At 44.0% G+C, this 20,618-nt stretch overlaps 1 protein-coding gene across 2 annotated transcripts in view; it reads left to right on the plus strand.

The window, feature by feature from the left end:
• TMEM132B (transmembrane protein 132B) overlaps nt 1-20,618 on the plus strand; it is a 219,920-nt gene that overhangs the window by 83,738 nt on the left and 115,564 nt on the right. For both annotated transcript variants that reach the window (XM_042034899.1, XM_042034900.1), the window contains exon 3: nt 16,300-16,440. In XM_042034899.1, coding sequence (XP_041890833.1) covers nt 16,300-16,440 — 141 coding nt within the window. The remainder of the gene's footprint in view (nt 1-16,299; nt 16,441-20,618) is intronic.

The raw sequence follows: 20,618 nt of genomic DNA on the forward strand, positions 1-20,618 counted from the left end.
GTGGCAGCTGAGCTGGTGCTGCTCATCCTGCTGTGCCCTGTGGGACTCACACCTGCCTTCAACCCTCCTCAGGACCTTCCTGGGACAGACCCATTATCCTGTCCAAGGGCCTGAGGTCTGCTGGTGACTGAGCCACCCATAATACACACTGTCATCTCCCAGACAGAGCTTTCCTGTCCCCTGGTTTTTGTCACACGTCCGCATTTGTCGCTGCCGCCTCAGCGCAGTCGCCGGCTGTGGGAGCCTTTCCCAGCGCAGCTCTCTGCAGCGAGTGACAAAAAGCCCCTCTAAGGCATTGAGGTCTCTGCTTGGTTTGTTTCAAGCCTGCACATCTTGAAATTTTCCCACATTTTTGTTCAAGCCAAAGAAAACTTCCACGCATGGGGTAATCTTAAGATTTGGCTTTATAACCTAAATGCAGCCGATGTTGCTACATCAGTGCAGGGTGGTTGAGCTGAGTGAAGGCTCGGTGTTGTCTTCTCCCTTGTTCTCCTCTCTCCTCCACAGCGTATAATGCATTTGGAGCTCTCAAAGGCCATTTCCATAGCGTTGTGATTCATCAGTAATTATACTGCTTTAAATCCATTGTTCGTTTACTTTTCATAAAAGTCCCCAGATTTAAAATCCACTTTTCAACTTTTATTTCATTCAGATTTACATTGGTCTTGGGGAAAAAAAAATCCTGTGCACTTTGCCTTTTAGCATCTGCTTCATTATCCATTATATTTCAATACTTATTTATTCCAATGAAGGATTATAAATGTTGAAGCATTCTGCAGAAAGTCAAATGAACTGCCAGCAGTAAATAGTATTTTTGATCAATTTATTCATTTTTCTTTCTGTTTGCAAATTGCTTGTAAATATGCCTCCATTTGTACAACTTTGGAATTATTCTGCAAAGAGATTACTCAAGTTGTTTCATAGTAAGCAGAATTTCATCTGATCAGCTGTAACTTAGTGTTATTTATTTTTAAGAGTAAGCCTCCTGTTTATGCAGTGCTTTGGCAGCACGGGCTGTCCTGGTGCATTGGCTTGCACACTTTCTCTAGATCAACTTTTAACTAATTTGTAGGAGTTAAATACCAATGACTGTGCTGTTTTATTCCTAGCTTTGACACATTTCCAGCCCTTTGTCCTTGTTTGCTTTAGGATTCAAGCTCTTGGTCTGCATTCAGGTTGCAATTAGTTCTTCCCCCAGCATTTCCTAGCAATTCTAAATGGGCATGACCTGCCCTATCCATTTATTATTAGCCAGCTCTTTATCAAAAGTCTTTATCATAGCACTCTCTGAAACATCTACAACCTACAAAATCCTGAAAACTCCTCTGCAATGAATTTCCAATCAAATTTCTTTGCTCCACAGAGCAGAGCTGACTTGTGCACAAGTTCTTAAGGTCGGCATAATTGTTCCTTGTGAGACATTTAATGAAAATGAAATCTAAAATCAATGGTCATCTGCTGAAACAGCATCTTCCTAGAAATTTAGGATTTGAGCTTACTGGTACTTCATTACTGGCATCTTTGTCTGATGGTCCTGGGGAATCCAAGTGGTCACAGAGTACTTCCTCCCCTTATGCAATGCTCTACCTGGCTATGTGAAAGTAGTCTTCCATCAAGTGTCATGTTCAGCATAAATTGAGAATGTGGAGGAGGCTGCACTTTTAAACCTGTGGCAGGAAATCACATTAAATTCAATGTAATTACATTGTTCTAGAAATGTGATTATGTGTTTCAACTACCAGCCTCCCACTAAATTACTTCAGATCAGTCTCAATCTGTGGAACGAAATCTGCCTGATTTAGATGTAAAAAACGCAATAAATATGAGGAAATGCATTTTGCATTTATATTTTATGTTCACCTCTGACTGTTACATTCTCCAAATCTAGCCTTTCCCAATCTCACCTGCTGCATGCAGGGAAATTAAACCCCGACTTTGCTTAATATCATAATTTAGTCTTTGCAGCACCATGTGTGTGACACTGGCTACTTAATTCCATGTAAAACTGCAGAGAGATCTTAAATGCAGGAATATTCAGTAGAGAAGGGGCTCCCCAAGTGAAAATAAGACAAAATGTTTCCAGGACTAAGTCAGAACTTGAATGTAGTGGTACTTCTGAGGTTTCACTGTTCCAAAAGGAAGAAAAGATGGGTAATATTGGTATTTCTGATAGATGAGCTTGAGATTGCAGCTTTCAGGCCCATTTTTGGAACTCACTGCTAGTCTGGTGGGCAGAGTGTTAAAACTGAGAATAGTTGTGCCTGAAGTTAATTGAGGATGATGTCTTGACAGTGAAGATTCAAGTCAGGAAGGCAACACCACCAGGAAGGAACGGAGCACTCTCAGCGCCACTTAAAATCAAGAGATGTCAGTCTTATATTTAGTGATTTTTTGAATGGTGCCTTTGTAATTTGAGCTCTTCATCAGCAAATCAGATCATTTATAGCCTAGATATCAGACTAGAAAGCAATCTCAGCCCAGTAACACACTGTCTTCACTTTTAATATCCACTAGCTATTGACATTGGTAATTGAGACTAAGGCTTCATATCATCAATTACTGCAGACACTGTCCCTTGAATGCCTCGATACTTGACTCTAGGATAAGGTCAGTAATTCCTGGGGGAAATAATTACAACCACAGTCACACAGGCATTGACAAACACCACCTGTGCAGGAAACTGCTCTGAAAGGTGAGTTCCAGCTTGGTGTTAATGTTGCAACTGGAAAACAGTTGTGACTTGTAGGTGCAAAATTGTGTCCATAAAAATACAGGGCAGATTGCTTTGCTTTTGCTTCTTAATCCCATGGATCTTCTGTAGGAACAAGCAGAGCCGTTGGATCAGGCTGCATTTCTCAACCTTTTAGTCCCAACAGCATCTCCATGAGAATTGGTGACTCCTTGAAGGGGGAGAGTTTGATTTATGAATAAATCTTCTCCAACTGTCTCTTTAACTTAAGTACAAGATAATTTTAAGCCTCCCTCCCCCACCTCCTTTCCATATGAAGTCTCAGTGAATGGGTCTTCCCCTTTGGTTTAGTGGGTCTTTGAATATCTCAGCAGTGCAGTCAAAAGGACTGTGGACGTAAAGGTTTTGCAGCTGTAGAAACCACTCAGATGTTCCGTGAAGATGAAGTAGGGAGGAGCATAATTAATCTTCCTGTCTTTTTCAAGATGTTTTAAGACCAGAAAAGGTCATTTTCTCTGAAGAGCTGGGGAGGAGCTCAGGGGGAAAAGGGCTTGTCTTCAGGAATTAATCCCCTGGTAGCCTCCTGAAACATGTCTGAAAGTGCCTGCTGTAGGAGAACAAGGAACATTTCTTCCATCTTGGTGCATTTTATAAACCATTTCAAGTATAATTAAGGTCCCCCTTTTCCCCCTCAAATTGTTTTTGAGTATTCATGGGCACATGAGGAGTGATATTATTTAATGAAAAATATTATCTTTTTGTTTTTCATTGCTATATCAGATTTTTCATGTCCTGACAAATACATTTTAATGTTAGAGTCAACAAGAAGGTTGGGCTGATGAGGGCCTTGTCTAGCCCTGCTATCAAGCCTGGAGAGCAGAGCTGTCCTGCCTGTCCCCATGTCCCCAGCTGTGGAGGAAATCTGCTCCTCTGGACACCCTGGGAGTTGAAGGCTCCCTAGAGACAGTTCTTGCCTTGCAGGCGCAGGGAAGAAGAGCCACGAAGACACTTGTTTTACATGTCCCCTTGAAGCAGGAGAGGAGCGGCTGCTGTTTTCCTGCTCAAGCATAACAAGTCATAATTAGTTTAGCCCTGGGTTATTGGTCCTTGCTGTACAAGCTCAGGAGATGTGTGTGTGTGTTCATGTTCCTCATAGTTAAGGATTCTGGTGTAAAACCACGCTGGCACCATCCTCGCTCCACTCAGAGCCGTTTTTTGACTGGCCCCAGATTTACAAGCAGATGTTAAACATCCTTAACACATGAAGATGATTTTGCCCCCAGATGCCAAGCTGTGAGGCCATCACATGGCACCACGGAGCTGAGAGCACAGTGTGCTGCCCCTTGTTAGCATGACTTAACAGCTGATTTCCTTTACTGAAGGTTTGGAATCCCCCCTAAGCACAGCAGATTCCCTTGCTGAATTAGGTTCTTTCTGTGGTTAGAGCCTGTGTATCAGAGCAATTTCAGTATTCACATCCTCTAAACAAGGCTCATTAATCAAGAATTCACGACTAACAGAGTTAGGGACTAGTAGAATTGGGAAAGCAGAACAGGAATGGGAAGTGCTTAATGCTCAGTTGGATACAGTATCTCACTGTGAGTGTTTTTCACAGAAAATCATTGGATGTGTTATAATGGATTGTGGCTGGATTTTGAGGCAGCTGATTCTGTGCCCCACAACTGCCCTCACTGGGAAAGCCTGGTTTTGGAATGTTATTGCAAACACAGTGTTTTCTTTGACATGCTGAAAGTTTGAGAGGCTTCCTGGTATCTAGCACCTAGGCCTGTGTAGTCTTCATGAAACATGAATTGTTCCTCCTCCCCCTTTTTTGAATGTGACCTTTGGGAGAGGTGGTTTTTCATCTGGTTTCTGAGGATGTGTAAGGAGCTTGAATCATGAAGACTGATGAAGAAAACAGGCTATCCAAAATCAAAGCTGTGAGAGTGGCTCATTCATATCCTCAAAAGTTGGGCTGTCCTTTGCTTTTTGTCTTACAGCAGTCCTCCAAGGCAGTGCTGGGTGTTGGAGCCACCTGTGCTTCTGCTTGTGAGAATCAGCTGCTGCTCAAGGACCTTTTTGCAGTCCTTCCCCCTTGGCATGCTCCTGAGTGAATGTTGTTTACCCCCAAACTAGAGAAGTACCCATTTAACAAGGACATTGTGACTGAGCCATGGTGGAGGATCTGCTGTCTTTACAGGGCGAGTGCTGCTTCTGCAGGTGAAACCAGAACAGAGAAATCCTGGTGGCAACAGCTGCAATGGTAAAGGAAAAATGATAAAAGATAAAGTAAGTTTTAGCATGGTGTTAGGAAGGAAAGGGAACGCTACAGAGGGAATGGTTCTCTCACCTCTTCTGAGTCAGGAAGCGAGTTAACCCCTAATCCTGGTGTACTCTTCTGCACACAGAGATAAAATGGGAGCACGTTCCTCTGCCTCTGAAGCCTCCAGTTTTTGATTATGGCCTTTTTGTCCTGTTATGTCCCCAACTTTTTATTACATGCACGGTGCCAAGATTTAGGTCTTTGTTAGAGATTAACGATCTGGAAATGGATTTGGCCTCCTGAAATCTGCAAATATTTTAAAAAGAATTCAGAAGCACAGTGTGCAGATGCCTGTCACCCTGCTTATTGCTGTGCCAGACCTGTCTGTCCATGCTATATCATGTTGGAATCCATCCTGAAGCCAGCTGCTGTCTGCGACTGATCTTCAGCCCTATGAACACTAGAGTTTAATTTAAAAATCACTGTAAGGATTAAAGAATCCTTCCCCAATCCTGCTGGTCCAGGGTGAGGAATTCCTTTCGACAGGCAAGTAAAATGCCATTAGTTTCTTGCATTACCATCAATCACTCTGGTAAACAGCAAGTAATTTTTGTGTGGTGGCTGGTAAATTTTCCTGACAGCTTTGCAAGGCTGAATAAGCTTTCCATGCTGTGGCAGCACTGTGAGCAACACAGTTTGGAGGGCTGAATCCTCCTGAACTCTTTGCCTATCTTTGGCTCTGGGGCTGTTCGGGTCTGTCTGTCAGGCATCAGCTTGCAGAATGATATTTTGGCCAGGTCTGAAGAGCAAAAGCTGGGACTTGGAGCTTCAGGGCATCCAGAGGCAAAAAACTGTCTGTTCATCTTCATAGTTAGGAACATTGCAGGCAAATCCAGGCAGACAGGGTTTGGCACCATCCATTTGTGGGGCTTTCCCTGGACTTTACTGCAGTAGAACATGGACCCAGCCAGCCTCTGCTGCACAGCTGGGCTCGGACGAGAGACAAAGCTTGGGACTTGCAAAATCCTTGCCAAGACTGCAGAGTTCCAAAGGGGGATTCAAAGAGTCATTGGTGAAGGCTCAATCTACCTGCAGAGTGTGTTCAAAAGGCTCCTGAGAAGCACCACCCTCAGAAAGCAAACTGGGCTGCCAGAGATAAAAGCTGTTGGCACCGTGGCCAAAGGGCTGACTGGGGCTACCTGAGCGCCAGATTGAAGTGCTGACTCTTGGGGAAGATCTTGGCAAATTGTCTGCAGGTTATGAAAAAAAATCTTACAGTAAAGAAAGGAGAATGGAGGGTGAAAAAAGTCTTTGATGTTTTATCCCAGCTGGAGGGCTGTTCTCATCAGAATTTGCTCGTTATTAGCCTGCTCGGTGGTCATTGGTGCCTGGAGTACAAACCACATAATCATAATGCTCACTAAAGTTTTCACTACCAGCTGAAAAATGCTTTTCTGCTGTAATATATGGTGCCACCTTTTCAAGAAAAGTACTGGTCTGAACTATGCTGGAAATTGAATTCTATCTCGTGGAAAGGGAGATTATTTCCTAAGGTTTCCTTATTCACCGTCCTAGCACATACTGCTCAAGGTAAAGGTGCACTCCAGGATGATTGATTGGCAAGCGTGAGAGGACTGCTGTTCCATGTGACAGGGATATAAAGAAGGATATTTTTATTTTTTGACAGTGAAGGGGAAATGGCATTACTAGCAATATTCAGCAATGTACTCTGCAGCCCCAGTTAGCTCTGCATATTTTATGGCATCCATTTTCTTTCTTCGATTAAACAACATAAAACCCCATAAAATAATCCAATAAAAACAACAACTACTAGTTCAGGCAAAGTTCTTGTGGTCTTTTTAATTCTGGAAGAATTTTCATTGCTGGGGTTCTTTTTTACACTTCCGTCTAACTCCATCCCTTGTGCTCAGGTCAGTGTCTCCTTGCCACAGCCTGGGTGGAGGTCCTGATAATGACCTTTTCTGTGCTGCTTTCGTATTCAGAGTGCTGAACAAGCATGGAAAAATGGAGGATAGATCCCATGAAGACCACTCCATGCTGTTAAGCAAGTGCTGGATGTGCCAAGGGTTGGGATGAGTTCAGAGGAATTAGAGGTGTATGCGTGTTTCAAAGATCTGCTCTTTTGAATGCTCATTTTTAGTTTATTTTTGTGCTGGTGCAGCTTGAAGCAACCCAGGAAGGTTCATGTATGCTGATGTCTGGTAAAAGATAATTAATTACAATAGTATATTTTATGTAATAAACTTTTCCTTACAGGAAATGTCTGAGACTCCAAGGTGGTGAGCAAATTCAGCTGCAGTGACGGCCTATTTTAAACGCTGTAAACCCTGGTCCTGTGCTGACCAGGACAGTGCCATGGAGCTCGTTACCTACTTTTGCAGGGAGAGGGATGGAAACTTTTTACTTTGTTGTTGTTTAGGTGCTTCCAGAACCTGTGACCTTCAGAGCTTTTTTATTTATTTGCAGAGGCAGAAAAATGACCCTTTTATAACAATTCTTTGTCTCCCAGGAGGCCTGGACTCTATTCAGGCTGCAAATGTTTTTGCAGTGCTGATTTCTGAAAGGAACCTTTCAATAAAAAGAAACCTGTAAGTAGCTTTGTCTTTGCAGGAGGAAACCTCTGACTTACTCCGATTTTTTCATTATGGTTTCCCAAGCTCTGTTTCTGCATGATTGCAAGGATTCCAAGTTCAAATGCTTTGAACTCCTTCAGGCTGGGTAATGCATATTCTCCCTTAAAACTTCTTGGCTTTAAGGAAGAGTTTCATTTCTTGGAGCACTGCATTGGTTTCAAGGTAAAGGACGTGGTCTGAGTGTCTTAGATCTTTCAGAGAAAGGTTGAAGAGACTGAAGGGGCTTTGATTTTTGTTCCCTAGATGTGTTACAGAAAACCACTCCAGCTTTTCACCTCGTCTCTCTGCAGAGAAGGTTTAGCACAAATTGTTGTGTTGGAGGGAAGAGGGCTCCTGGTTCAGTTCTTGAGATGTCTGAGGGCACTCCCGAGCTCTTGGAAAAACAATCAGTACATCACAGCTCAGTTAACTCAACGGAGGCGCTGGGATAAAGGAAAACATCTCTCCTCTTTCAGGGGAGGCTGGGAGCTGCTTGCACACCCTAATAAGAAAGGGATGTCAGGAGCTGTTTGGTAGTACAAGGATCATTCAGGCTTGGAAAAAGACCTGTCTCCTTCTGATTAATAGTAGGAATGGTTAATTCATGTTTATTGGATACTTTGAATGTGTAAAGAGTCACACAGTTGTAGGAATTGTGTATTTATTTGCAAATTCTGGGCAATTTTTCCTGCCCTCCAGGCAGGCAAAGGACAGAGGACCCACTCCCCTTCTGGGCTGGTGTAGCAGGATTCTCTGGAGCTGGGCTAGTGGGATGCCATGGCTGGCAACCCAAACATCAGGCCTGTCCCACTGCTGTCACGAGTTTGCTGGAATTTAGGAGCTTTCAGCACAATCTAGACCCACACTTGCTTATATTTTAATTAAAGTAATTTGTATGTCAAAGGCACAACAATGTTTTCCGGTGGACTCCAATAAATAGTGGCTTTTCGTTTTATTAAGAAAATGCCAATTGTTACAGAGTTGGTTTTGACCTTCAGTTTTAAGTACTACTGGAAAATTACAGGAATATATTAAAATTCAGCATCTGTACAATTTTTAGGTGTACAAGGACATGGTGTCTCCATAGAAATAGTAGGGTTTTTTCTCCTTGTATGAATTTCCAAGCAAAGGTGAGTAAACATCCTTATTTTGAAGTTGCCCAGAGAGTTAAATGGTTAATAACATGCCTTGAGTCAATAGATTTGGACCTGGTGTCTCCTGTCTCAGTGCCTGGCAACCTTTTTCTCCCAGAGGGACAAAATTCCACTGTTGACATATTTCAAAGAAAACAGTGCTCACTGTGGGAGACGGCGTTTTCATCTCGTGTTACATAAAGACTTCAGAACCTCTCAGGTTTCCATAGCAGTGTTGGAAATCCAGATAAAACAGGTCTGGTTTGTGACAGGAATAAATAAGAATAAAAATTAATAGCTTTAATTTCAAGCCAATTAGGATGGCTTTCTGCTGTTTTTCTAAGCTGTATTTTCTTACCTGAGAGAGAGCAAGCAGATTGAAAAATGGAGTTTCTGCTGAAATGTGAAGATGAAATCTTAAAATGTCTTCTCTCCTTTAAAAAAATGACAAAACTTGGGAGTTTTCCTTTGGATATGGAAATGTAACATGATGCTTGACTGCTTTGAAGTTGATCACATCCTCTTTGCTGATTTTATGAGCATAGTCTTATGCCTAGAAAATGTTTCTCAGACACCTTCCCTTTCAAAAAAAATCATAAGGAGGGGTGACACCTCTTCTTCTGACCTTGCTTCACAGATGTCAAATTTAACATCTCAGTGTTAAAACAAGCACTTTAAAATTCATCAATCTGGTCATCTAGAGCAGCTGAGGAACTCTCTGCTAAAATGTTTAGACATTCTTAGGAAAAATGGGGGGCTCTTGAGAGAAGCTGCTGCACTTTTTTTAGAGCAGTTATACACACAGTTTGATGAAAAGAAGGAGGAAGAATTTTTGGTAAAATTCTCCTTCCATCATCATATCCTGTTTTTCATCCTGCCTTATTTTTATCAGGCTTCTGTAAAAGCTTCCTCAAAATCATAAGCCATCATACTCAAGGGGTGGCTGTGTTAATTTGTCTTCCCTAATAGTTAATTTATCACATGGAAAGCGCCTTACTGTCAGAATCCAAATTAAAATCCTGTTTACTCTTTTCATTATTCAAAATCCAATATGCTAGTGAGCTTGATGTTTTACATAATTTGAAACATTTGATGGGCTGAAAAAACCCCAGGTTGATAGCTTCACCTTTTTGGGTGGAAGAGTGGTAATTGTATCATCCTAAATCTTCAGCATTGAGCCCCTCCCTGATTTCAAAGGGTTTTCTGTTCTCTGAGGCATTGGGCTTTTCGCCTGTCAGCCACCACTTGTGTTGAGCAGATTTGTTCCTGCCTTGCACCGTGCTGGTCCCTGAACCTGTTTTGTCCGCTGTGTCCTACCCGGAGCTTTGGCATTGCCTTTCCTCCTTGAGTGTGTGTTGGATTGAGAAATTCTGATGTGTGACAGTAATTGCTGCTCTCAGAGAAGCTGCAGCCCCAAATGCTTGGCAGGGTTAAGTAAGACAGCTACAAAAGGTTATTTAAAAATAACTGGTGCAGGGAGGAAGTGAGGTAAGCCAGAGGGAGGGGAAGGCACGTTTCCTGCTATGGTGTAAAGGTGGGAGAGTGCTGAGGTGAGGAGGCACAGAAAGGGCAGTCCACCGAGGGCATGGTGGCCAGGAAAGCTCTGACCCTGCAGTGGGGACGTGTTTCGGGGCAAATGGGGCCAAGGCCGGCGGAGCACAGCACACCCAGGTCTTGTTCTGGAAACACATTTGAGCCAATTACGCGTTGTGGGGTCAGTCACTGGAGCAGTTTTTAGCATGGATGAAATTCAGAGGTCAAATCTTAAGTAAAACTGCAGCTGACCTTGGAAGTTGCTGCCTCTGTCTCTGAATATTGAGCTGTCTTTATCCCCAAGGGCAAACCTGGGGGGTTTTGTCCCACTGTTATTTCACTGGCAACACCTATTGGCACTGTCTTTTTTCCAGGGCCACGCTGAGCTTTTTGCCTGCTGGTACCATCATCAAACTCTTTTACCGGGGGTTCCCCTTAGTTTGGTGCCTCGCAGTTGCTGTTTCCAAATTGCCATCTGCTCTCCTTCTACTTACACCTCTCCATGGGGCTGTGTAGGCTGCTTGTTTTACTTTGCTATAAAGGAGCGTATTATTTGTGTTTCTACTCTTGTGACCTTTTGGAGAGGGCTCGGGTCTTTGCAGGATCTTTGTGTATTTTGAAGTGTATTTTACATACTTGGAAAAATAGCTGTGCTTATAGTGACATTAATATGGAATTGCGGAAGCAAACACAGCTGGCCCAGTGCTGCTATTTGAAGGAAAATTTGATGGGGAAGTAATTTGAACATAAATCTGTGACAGGTCTTTAAAAATATAAAAGAACAAAGAACTGGAGTTCTTGGAAAAATATTTGGGAAAATAAACACTTGCTTAGCTTGTGAAGATTTAGGACCTGATCCCCTGAGCTGTTGTAAATTTGACTTCCGTAAGAGGTGAGGCAGTGCAGGATTCCTGTTCTGCACACTCCAAGCCCACAGCAGCACAAAGGGCATTTGCCAGGGACTGGTCTTTCATGGCTGGCTGTTATCAGTGGGTCTGCAGCAGGAGCAGGAGAGCTGGCTGGGGGGAGGGTGAAGATACCAAACTATTCCTTGGCAGCTCTAGGTCTAATTCCTGGTTGTGCCATGTGTTTTCTGGGTGACTTTGCATCACCTCATTGTCATCATATTTCTGGATTACCCATGGAGGAATTTGTCCAGAAGGCTCAGGAAGACACAGAAGAGAGGGAGCTCTGCTCCCACCTCAGCCCTCCCTCTGCTCTGACTGCATTTCCCAAAAGGTTTGGCTTTCACACGCTCACAGGGATGAACTCCTGGCTGCCTGTGCCTCCCTCCCAAATGCCACAGAGTGCACTTGGGTGTGGGAACTATGAATCACACACCTCCTTCTATCTCCCAGCAAACGCCCTCTCCTTCATCCACCCCTACAGGAATACTTGTATTCTTTATAGAAACACTGCCCATCTCGCCCACACCCAGAAGTCCCCAGATGTTATGTCTGAGTTCAGTGGTTATTTTAATTTATAATGCTTGGTTTAATGTATCCTAAAACGCATGTATTTTAAGTAGGAACTCCCCAGGGACCTTGTTCAGAACTAATTGCTTGCTGTTTGTGCAGTTCTTCAAATATGTTAAATGCTCTGTGAGGGCTTAGAATTACTCAGCTCAGCTCTGGTTTGGTCTTAAAATGGGTAGGGGTGTCTAGCTGGAGTGCGAGCCTGGGAATTGGGATGGATCAACCCTCATTCTGGCTCTGCAGAGATAGTATAATTTTGGGCAAGTTGACTAAACTGGTTACAGCTTGGATTTCCTGTAGGGGTAGGATAATGGTTTTATTTTTAATTGGGCTAAAAATGCGTGTGGAAGGGCTGACTACCGAAATGTTTGGAAGTTACAAATGGAATTTATCATAACTGTTATTATTAGTACGTCACTGAGAGTGAATTTAGCTCAGATCATGTCTTCCCCCATAACAGAATAGGGGGGGATAAGCGGATTTCTAAAATCGCTCTGAAGAAGTAGTTTTTCTCATCATTTTGAGCATTTCCCATCTGCTGTGAGCACATCTCTGTTTTATTTCCTAAATATCTTTTCCTTCTGTTTCTATTTTAAAGTTGCTTTTGCCAAGACTTTACCTCCCAGTTCCTGCTGCCAGGATTGGGGCTGGGGGTGTGTGGCAAGGATTTACCTTTCAGATTTTGCACTTAATTGACTGGGAAGCTGTGGAATTCCCCGCATCACTTCCACTTAAGTTCTCAGTGCTTAAATCCCTCTTGCAGCCCTTAAGTTTCTTCCCAGCCCTGGTGATTACTTGTACCTTCTCCTTTCCTTGTGTTGTGAGAACTAAGAGAGGTTTAGAGTGGCTCAATTCACGGGGTCGAATACATTTCAGGCTGGGATTGCATTTTAGCCGAGTTTGTGCCCGTTCCAAGTAGGCAGGCTGGGAGTGCTGCTCCATGCACTCCATCACGTTTGTATCTCCATATTGCACAGTAAATGCAGGACACACTGTTCGGGGCAAAGTCCTGCCAGGGCTACCAAATGTGTTCCACGCTGCAAGCAGCTTCTCCTTGTGCCTTTGGGGCTGCAGAGGGGGCTACGCTCACCCTGAAGCAGCTCCATCGATTCCCAGTCCTGGGGAGCTCTGGCACTTCCCCCCAGCTGCCTCCCCTGGAGATCTTTCGGAGAAAGTGGCAGGAAAGGCAGTGCTGGAGGGGGCACATTTCCGTGGGGCCTCCTTCACCCCTGAGGCAGAGACATCCCGAATAAACAGGCCCTGTTGCAGGGTGGCTTCTGCCCAGCTCCCTCTGGATCCCGCTCTCACATCTCTCTAATTGCATCATCAAATGCCATGCACGGTGCAGTGTTTTCAAGGTGGCCAAGTGCTTTTTAACAGGACACTTTTCTGTCTGACAATTCTGCTTTTCAGAAAGCATTTCATGGGAATGAAATGTCAGTTTTGCCACATTTCCAATTGGCTGTCATGTTTTGTTCCTTTTTTCCCCCCCTCTCATTTCAAAATTATAAAAAAAGTAATTAAGCCATCTTAGTGGTAACAGTTGCTTCTTGGGTCATGGTTCTATGAAATATTTCAGCAGCTCCTTTCCATATTTTCAAGCACAGACATGGCAGAATTTTTGTCAGCTGGCAAACTGAAAGGACATCAGATTTCTCAAGAAATTCCATTTATCCTTACAGCTCCCTTTGAGTTGGAAGAACAACACTTTCCAGCATTTTATACGGGGGGAAGGGAGGTATAAGAAAACTAAATGATCCACCCAAGCTTCTAATTGAAGCCTGGTGCAGAGTAGGGCCCACACACGTGCCATTCACCATCCTTTCTCCAGCTCATGTCAGCTCTGGTAGGAATTTCTTACTCTTTTTCAAAGCCTTGGTCCCCAACACTTAGAATAATTTTTGTGCCTGTGGAATTTGGGGGCAGATTTAAAGATATGAATCACTTATCTGAGGAACAGTAGGCTCAAACCTCCCATATGTAGGCTGGTTTAATTTGAATTTCTTGACTTTTCCTAAGTGAGAAGCTGAATGTAGTTTCTTCCTTCTTTCAACCTTCCTGGCTCTACTGATATCCAAAAATGCAAAATGACATCTTGTCTCAGCCCACCAGAGCAGATGCAATGCAAGGGATTAGACTGGAATTTTTTCCTAAAATGCAGCATTCTGAGATGCTTTTGGAATTCGTGGCTGGGGATCAGCGAGCGATGTTCACTTGCTGCTCACCCAGCGAGGCAGGGCATGCACAGCAAGGGGAAGCTGGCATGCATGGCGTGCAGGGCAGCACGGCCAAAACCCACAGGGTCACCCTGAAGGGGAAGCCAAGCTTGAGTCAGCAGGAGAGTCTCAGCTGATGGCAAAAAGCATCTCCTAGCTGCGCTCAGACACAAGAGGATGAACAGCAAAGCTCCCTGGCTGAGGGATGGAGCCAAGGGGGAGGGCGGTGTTTTGGGGTGCAGAGGGTCTGAGAGAGGCTGGAACAGCTGGGTATGCAGAGGGATGTGGGTGTTTGAGCTCTTGCATCCTCATGCTCTGTGTGAGGACCACTGATGGAGGTAAAGGGGAGCAGCAGCTCCAGGAGGAGCTGCACAGGGGTCCAGAATCCTGCCCAGGTGTGCAGGAACTGTGTCCTGTAGCTCTTCATCCTTGTTGGAGCTCTTCATCCCGAGATTTGGTTCAGAATAGACAGAAGTAGCTGTGTGAAGATATCTGTAGTGCAAGAGCTGTGTAGGAGGACATAACGAGCTTCTGACAGATGGAAAAAGCCTGATGAATCCTGAAGTCATGGATGAGATCCAGTTGTCCTGGCGTGTGTGTCCCGCCAGCATCTCCTGCCCTTCAATTAACCTTTAATTAACCTGGATTTGACCTGGGTGAAAAGTCAGGTTTGAAGTTTTCAGACACAATATAAAGGAAAACATGGGAACTTGAGGGAATGGTGATGTGAATTTGTTAAAAAAATACAATTTTGGTTGGGAAAGAGAAAATTTAAAAAGTGGTGTTTTGGTTTTTTTCTTTTTTTTTGCCAAGCCCTAATGATTTTTTTTCAAAAGTGGTTGATTAAGTCTAATGAAAAAAATTACTGAATCCGTTACTGAAGGCCTAATTCTCTATCTCATGTAAATTAGAAGTCAGTCTGAAATGAAGCCATGCAGGTGTCTTGCAGGAATTACTTGGTCCAGTGTAATTACTACAGAGTAAGTGAATGTTCCTCTGAAAAAAAGCAGAGGACGTGATAGGAGAGGGGCACATCAGCTTTGAGGCATGTTGTTTGGAGATATGAATGCCTGTGGAAAAGCAGGAAGGAGACAATTAGAAAAATAGCAAGTAAAATTCTGTTACAGAGAATATTTTTCATCAGATTGGTTATGCCAGGCATGGATTTAACCCATCAAGCCAGTAAAGCCTTTCAGGCAAAAATAAGGATATCATAAAAGCAGGATGAATTAATTCCTTCTCAGAGGAAAAGACCACCCATCGAGTTGTGAACTCACTTTGATCCAAGCACATGAACCCAGCTAGAACTTGAAGGAAATTTTTAATGGTGTAACACGAGCTCCAACTGGCCATGAGGCATGGGGCAAACCCATCACAATTCACTGTTAAGTAACGCTCCAGGTCTCAGCAGTGCTGTTTCACTCCACCATATAACTAAAAGATCCCTCTTGGCTTTGCTTTTAATTAATTAAGTCACAGTAGTGGCGAGCGTGGCGCTGCAGCAGTTTCTTCCTGCCTAATTGTTCTCCAGGCATATTTGCAGCACTCCTGTTGTAATCCCAGGCTCGTTTCAGGAGTCAAGCTGCACAAATGAAGTTCCTGCTATTAAAAACAGTTTGTTTCCTATTCCTTGGCAATCTGTTCTTAACGCTGAGCCTCGCTGGAGCATGGACTTTTTATTTTTGGCAATTTTTTTAAGCCAAAAAATGATGACATTTACCAGCTACCACACTGCTCTCAGACTCTAGCCATGCTCAGGAAATCAAAGTTTTCCATGTCAGCATCATATTATTTTCAGCAGCATCAGTCTGATGTGCCCAGTTTTTGATAGATCCTGGTGCAATGGCATAATTACTTTCCTCCCTCAGTCTAGGATAACTCGCTCCTTTTCTCTCCTTCCTGCATTATGGTCTTTGAGCAATGAAACTCATTTTTTCCATGCAGACGCTCCTAATATTAGAAGATACTGCACTCCCAAAGGTTTGCAGGCAGGAGAATGTATTTTATATCACATTGCTCTTATTCCCCATCTTAAACTGCAGGACAGACACAGCAAATTAAATCAATTTATGCTTCGTCACATCTGTTTCATTTGTATCAGACTGGTGCCACAGAAGCAGAAACCATTCTTATTCTCTACACACTGCTCGAGCTAAAGTTGAGTGGCTTTACACATAATGAAACTCATACTTCAGCTCTTTAAAATGATTGGACCTGGTTTATGTTTTTAAAGCAGAGTGACTCGTGGTTGCAACCTGTCTGTTATTGATGGGAGAAGGAGTATTTCCTTTCACCCTCTCTGTTCACCTCTCTGGGTTTATCCTGTAGCTAAGGCAGTCCCTGTTGTTCCCCAACAGGATCAGGACAGCCCCAGGTGTGAAGATCACGGACATCAGGGTCAGTGATGCAGACCAGTGGGGGGTGCAGGAGGAGACGGACAGCGCCAGGACCACGGCCACCCTCACCTGTGTGCACAACGACCCCGGCGCCGAGGACAGGTGAGCCCTTCCTGCATGACCCCGTGCCAAATGCTGCCAGACACACACAAACACTTCTGCAGTGAGCCATAATATTCCTCCTCAGCCTCCTTGGAAAAGCTATAGGTGATCTGATGAAAGCTTTTCTCTCTTTTGTTTCACTTCCGAGCTTTTGGAAGTGGATTATTTAATTAAACTGGAGGCAGCCCCCAGTCCTAGCTCACATCTGCTTTTCATGACCCTTCAGGGCAGCAGAATTCCTGTTGCCAAAGAGCCAGCAGGAAAAAATGAACTAAAATAGAGAAATATGGAGAACAATTGAAAGCAATATCGGACAATGCTGCCTTCTTTATTTGAAAGCTGTGAAAGTAACAGCAATTCACTGTTATTCATTATTGCTGCAAAACTGCTCTGAGCGTCTCTGAACTCTCGGAATGCTCCGTCCGTTTGTTATGGGAAGGGTCCCACCAGCTGGATCAAAGGTAATGAGAAATGTACATTGTTAGTCAGAATTACGGATTGTACAAACCAAGCAATTTCTCCCCATTATCCTGCAGGTACTCTACAGTTAAAGTACACGTGCATAAACTCAGCTAGGAATTGTATAATAATTAGGAAATCACAAAACTTTATGTCAGAATTTTTATTTGCAGAGTCTTTTGCATCCATCTTTTTTTCTGAAAACTTCTGTTAAGGGGGGAAGACAGTTGCTAGTAATTGCTTAGACCTAGGAAGGTTACTGTCAGAGGTTTGGAGTACAAAGAGAATTTCTACTCTGTTTAGTTTCTGAAGCTGTATTTGAGGAGCAAACAAATCCCATCCAGCCCTGGGAACCTGCCATAGAGGTGTTGAGGGGAAAGATATTTAATGTGGAAAGATATTTAATTACTTTTTAGCAACAGGCACTGCTGAGGAGAGTTTTCCTGGCTGTGTAAAACAGGCCTGGTGAACAGCAAGGGAAAAGTGCCTGGGTCTCTCCAGCACCGAGGCAGAGTGGAGGCGACTGAGTGGGATGCAGACATTTGCCTTGTAAGCCTGTGAAGTGAGGGGAGGTGATTCCCCACTCAGAGTCTCTGCAGAGATGCTCCAGAGCCTCGTGGCATGAATTCCAGGCAAGCCCTTCCCTTCATTAGCTGTTCCATGCATTTGCTCCCCAACTGAAGAAAAAAAGAGGGATAGGAGAGGAAACGAAAGAAAAAAGGCAATGAGAGAAGAAAAAGGCGAGGTGGGGGAAGACTCCTCTTGTTTCTGAAGCACATTTGTAAGATGCTATTCTGAGGTGATGCAGGAAGCTCCAGCCACCTTCCATCCTTACTTTGCTGGGGTTTCGTGGGCTGCTGCTGTGATAAAGCAGAGCTCTGGCTGCTGCCTTTGGCACTTTGTCTCCAAGTCCACTGTCTTCTGACAAGGTGTCCCAGCTCCCCCCACAGCTGCTGCTGAAGCCAGTGGGTCCCTTTGGGGGGTGGGAGTGCAGGGGCCTGGCTCGGAGGGGACCTTTGTGCCTGTCCTGGAGCTCTGAGGTGACACCCGGGTCCAGCAGGGAGGGCTGAGCCTGGCTCAGCCCCGGTGGCTGATGTGGGTGGCTGGGCAGGGTCTGCTCCCTGTGACCCTCACTGGGCTCTTTCCTCCAACAACTGTGACCTCTGTTCTCTTTGGAGCGAGGTGGAAAGCCATCAGTTTGAAAGTGAAATACTGAGGTTAAAGGAAGACTAAAGAGCATCTGGTGTTACTGAAATCAAAATGAAGGAACTATTTTTAAATTTGGACCAAAAAAACAAAATAGCCTGAACACTGAAACTTACTGCCTTGTATGTGGTTTCACTAATCCATGAAATTATACCTGTCACAGTAACTTAGTTTTTATTAAAACTGAGTTTTTCTTTGTGTTGAACTGTTAAATTGCACAAAAGCAATGAATCTCAAGTTAATTAATACTTTGACCCTTTCCTTTGTGAGATTAGTTTAATATTTTTGGATTAATTAAAGTATGCAAATAGAAACTGCTGAAAGATCACTTCCAGATTTGCAAATATTGTAGTGCTTAGTGTAAATATTTAACTTTGATCTTTACTTTAATTTGCCTTTTTGGTCACAATGGTGGCCCTCCTGTTTCTTTTGAAGAATGTCAAGTGTTTATGTGGAAGTTCTGCTGTTTCATTTAAATGATCAGAGACCTGAACTTGCTTCTCTTAAGGTCAATGTGACAAAATTGTCGCTAGACCCCATTCATGTGCTTCTCATTTTAGCAATCCAAGGAGCTTCATTAAAGGCAGTTTATGTCTGAGTGAGAGTGCAGGAGCAATCTCTTTCATGGCAGAGCAGAAGCTATTAGTAAACAGAATCCTATCCACCTCGGGGGAGATGCTTTTTTCTCTCTTGGAATTAATTTCACTTCTGCTGACTCGCCCAGCTGGTAGAGGAGCAGTGGGTAAGCCAGGACTAAGCCTCTGAGCCGAGCTTAGCTTATTTCTGGGTAAGAATTGGCTGAGTTCATGATGGGTTTGAGCTGCCCTCGGGCTTTGTGCGGGGGGGGAAAGCCCTGTCAGCCCCGTGGGCTGGCACAGCTCCGGGAGCTTCGGGGAACCTGAGAACCCCCCGCGAGTCAGAGCCCTCCCGGTACCCTTCAGCCCGAGTCGGCTCTGCTCTGGCTGCCCCTGCTCAGCTCTGATAAGAGCCCCTGACAGACCCTGCCTGCAGAGAGAGCCGTGGCTCTGCGCTGTGACATGTTCCTAATCCTGTCTGCGTTCCTTTCAGCCCGAGTTATCAGCTGGAGCATTTTCAAATTTGCTTACTTTTCTAATCTTTCTCCTTCTCCCCTCTGCAGTGTTACTGCTATCGTGAGTTTTTCGTCTCCATTTCTCACATTTCCCTACGCAAATTGAGTGTCCATTAAAATGCTTTAAATTAAGACCTTTCCTCCTTTCATGCAGAGTGCATCATTGCCTTTCTGTGCATTACTTAAAAAAAATTCCTTATCACAATGTTTCAGGCAGTTTACATTATATTCTATTAAAAATCCATTTTGTCCCAGGTTGTAACAATTCATAGATTAAAGCCTTCCAGAGTGTGTTTTGTTAGGAATACATTCATCAATTCACCTCTTTAGTAGTCCCATAAGTTTGCATTTAAAACCTCTTTTTTGATAATGTAGTTGAACAAAGAGCATAAAAAGACAAGATTTATTTTAAATACGCACGCACCAGTATACGTGCCCACATCTTTTCTCATCTGTGTGGAGCCTTGCTTTGCCCTTACTTTTGCTATCTCAAAGGACTTTTCTGGTAGCTTGTTGAGTGAGGAGATTGATTGTTGCCATCTGCATCTCTTCTCCCTCATGCTCTCTCCTTGGGTAGAACTCTGAGAATCTCATTTTGGTGGGGGTAGTTGAAGTAGCATTGTTTTGGCTCAAAAAGACACAGTTTATTCTTCAAGCACAAATAGTTTTGCTTTGTGCCTGCAGCTGGGACACAGCACTTCCATAGGAAAGGATCTTTATGGATTTCTGCTTTGAGTACAGACACATCCTGCAAGAAAGTCAGGGCTGGTGGGCTTTGCTGAAAACCAGGTGTTTTCAGCCCTCTGTGCAGAAGAGCTGAGCTGCTGAAGGGCTGGGATCTCACCGAGTGCTGTTGGGCTGGATGCTGAATTAGTGCAAGAAATGCTTTTGAAATACATGGCCAAAACTTGGGACTCTACCAGACACAAGTCCCTGGTGGTTTCCAGAAAACAGATCCCACTTTTGTAAAGACCTTGCAGGCTTTTTGCACTGTATTTGCCAAAAGATGGATGGAGCCTTGCAATTCTCGTGTCCTTTGCTCCTGAGAGTTCTCTGGAAGCATTTCAGGAACATGCCACAAATTAGCCTGCAGTGGGACCAGGGCAAGAGGGCTTGAAAAAATGCCCTGAGAGCCTGGTCTGTCTTGGCAAGCTGTGGTACCCCATAACTCAGGGCTGACATCCTGAGGAATAGGATTTCAGGAGCTTTGCCAGAGTGATTTAGCATTTTATAGGATTAGGTTATTTCAAATCAGTGCTGAGCAGGAGCTGAGTGTCCGTGGTCTCATTTAAAGGCTCCAGAATATGACATATTTCACGGTGCTCGGTGTTCTCCTTGCTGGAAAGCTGAAGAACAAACTCCTCTTGTGCCCCAGCCTTTGGTTCAGGACAGAGGAGATGGCACCAACACAAAAGCTGAGGCC

Source organism: Corvus kubaryi, unplaced genomic scaffold (genome assembly GCF_017639235.1).
Source record: "Corvus kubaryi isolate FWS band 111438036 unplaced genomic scaffold, C.kubaryi_AGA036_p1.0 37382, whole genome shotgun sequence".
Classification (NCBI taxonomy): domain Eukaryota; kingdom Metazoa; phylum Chordata; class Aves; order Passeriformes; family Corvidae; genus Corvus; species Corvus kubaryi.